The following is a 2,597-nucleotide window of genomic DNA, read 5'->3' on the forward strand; positions in this document are numbered from 1 at the left end:
GTCTTCTTGCAAGTCATTTCATTCCATCTTTTTTATTGGAGGGATATAATATAATATAAGGATGTCATTGGTAAATGTTGCATTTATATAGCGCTTTTATCCAAGGCGCTTTACAGAGATTGTGCATTACATTCACCCATTCACACAAACATTCATACACTGATGGCAGGGGAAACCATGCAAGGCACCAACCTGCTCACCAGGAGCAACTAAGGGTTCAGAGTCTGAAGGACTCTTCGACATTAACTCAGGGGGAGCCCGGATTCGAACTGGGAACCCTTCGTGCTCTAATGGCGGTTTCTCTAGCCCTGAGCTATGCCACCCCTATGATCATTCATCATTGTGGGCTCGCTGAAAGCGAGCACACGTATGTTATCTTCATTATTTATCTATCAGTCAGTCAGTCAGTCATATCAAATCTAGATATGCGCATTAAATCGTTATGCTCCAAAATTATTATCTACAGCAAAACTCTTAACTGACCGACCGTGTAACCCTTTAACAGATTGTAGCCTCTAGTCTAAGAGGGGGCGGATCATCTATGTGATGATACTTGCATTCATTTGCATTGCCACTACCTTCCATAGTGTAGCCAGCAAAAGATCTAGGCTGAGCTGCATTACTGGCTGATCAGGGAGGCTGTCCAGACAGTCCAGTGCTGCACAGTCATTCATTACTCCCTGAGGAAGAGAAGAAACTAGAAAGATGCAATTGGAAATCGCAAGTGTGGTTGCAGTTGACTCTAATGGGGAGCCAATCAGAGAGGGGGAAAAGGATGACATCACGATATCAAGGTATCGTGATGTCTGATTGGCTGAAGATAGGCTATTGGTGCTCCTTACATTTTGCGCCAGCAGAGCGCGCAAGTAGGTTGATGAGTGCTGTCTGTACAGCAGGGGTCTTCAACGTTTTCAGGCCAAGGACCCCTTAGTTGAGAGAGAGATGAAGCAGGGACCCCCACATCCTTCTCATAGATTCCACATAGTTTCATCGTTTGACAGAACAATCATGTATACATGTGTATTTTGGATTCATGTCAATTTGTGTTTTCAGATATTTAACCACTTGAACCGTCAATAATTCTTTCATTTAACCAAGTGGTCAGTAAGATATCTCTCAACATCTCTAAAACTGAGATTAAGGAACTCCTTTGGAATTTGGACACGGCAGCGTGACCTGTGGTTCAACCAGCAGTGTATTGGACAGGCTCACTATGCAGTGCAGAAGACCGCACTATACGCTCGCTACTTTACTCTGGTGTGTCCTCTCGCTTGTGGCCTATTCGGCCAGGACAAGGGCGGTGTACGAACCATGCCCACACGGGCATGCAGCTGATGAGGATGGTGGCCTGAATTACACCACGTACCCTTACATCATCGATGAGACGGACAAATGTTCTGAGGGAAACGAGGCGCCGTTCCTGGTGCAGCTGATAACCGTCAAGGCTGAACAGGTCGAGCGCCGGGAGGCCATAAGACGATCGTGGGGCAATGAGAGCTTGGAGCTCCTCCCCCCGGGAAGGCAGACAGTGGTCCGGCTGTTCCTGATAGGGGGGGTTAAGACAGCCGAGCAGCAGGATAGCCTGGAGTCAGAGAGCATGAGACACCACGATATCATTCAGCAGGACTTCCAGGACAGCTATTACAATCTCACACTGAAGACACTGACGGGCCTGGGCTGGGTGGCCACGCGTTGCCCGCGGGCCAGCTTTGTCCTGAAGACCGACAGCGTCGTGTTCATTAACACCAAGTACCTCGTCGACAAGCTGCTCGGACTGAAGCCAGGGGTAGAGAACTACATCACAGGCAACATCAACAGGGGCGCCTGGCCGATCCGAGACAAGAGAGGAGTACCCAGGCCAACCGTACCCCACCTTCCTCTCTGGGGGCGCTTACGTGTTGTCTGGTGACCTGGCAGGGAAGATCTACAACGCCTCTCTGAGTTTTCCCAGCTTCAGATTCGAGGACGTGCATGTGGGCATGCGCCTGGCCGAGCTGGGGGTGGATCCTACGCCGTCCCTGCCAAACGAGTTCAACATGTACCGAGTGCCCTGGTCGTACTACAGGTACAGTCGCCTGGTCGCCTCCCACGGGGTGTCTCCCAACGACATGCTGGACTTCTGGACCCGCCTGCAGCAGGACCTAGCGTGACCAGTGTATTCATGCTAAGTTGAGACGGTAGTGTGGCATGCACTCTGGTCTGTGTTGCAGACACTCAGACAGACAGAGAACATGTTCACCAACTTTATACGGAATGTGCATATGGAGAACGAACTAGGCCTGCTAAAAGCTGAAATCGCTGCACTACGCCTGAAATTAGACGATATGGATGGCCATCGATGCCGATATAATACTTAATTAACTCGATATGGCTAACTAAGGCCCATGAGTTATCTTAAACAAGCTTGTGGATCTGCTACTTTTGATGCTTTTGTGTGACTCTGTGGTGAGATCAGTCAAGTAGGGTTCTGTGTCACTCTATGGTGAGATCAGTCAAGTAGGGCGTTCATTTATGAAAAAACACAAAAAAGGCAAAAACGTGGAGCTAGAGGAGTTCTGCCCATGCGCCCGGCGCCGGAGTGGCCGGGATCCCACCTG

The 2,597-nt window shown here is 49.5% G+C and overlaps 1 protein-coding gene across 1 annotated transcript; it reads left to right on the top strand.

Annotated features, from left to right (window-relative positions):
- Nucleotides 1-1,213: 1,213 nt before the first annotated feature.
- On the top strand, nt 1,214-2,150 carry LOC308306153 (beta-1,3-galactosyltransferase 2-like; the record flags this gene model as incomplete). Its single annotated transcript, XM_080751053.1, has 2 exons — nt 1,214-1,805; nt 1,918-2,150. The coding sequence occupies 2 exons, from the start codon at nt 1,214-1,216 to the stop codon at nt 2,148-2,150; spliced, it is 825 nt and encodes a 274-aa protein (XP_080607179.1).
- Between the last annotated feature and the right edge of the window lie 447 nt (nt 2,151-2,597).

The sequence above is a fragment of the Nannobrachium achirus genome (assembly GCF_963921795.1).
Source record: "Nannobrachium achirus genome assembly, chromosome: 20".
NCBI lineage: Eukaryota > Metazoa > Chordata > Actinopteri > Myctophiformes > Myctophidae > Nannobrachium > Nannobrachium achirus.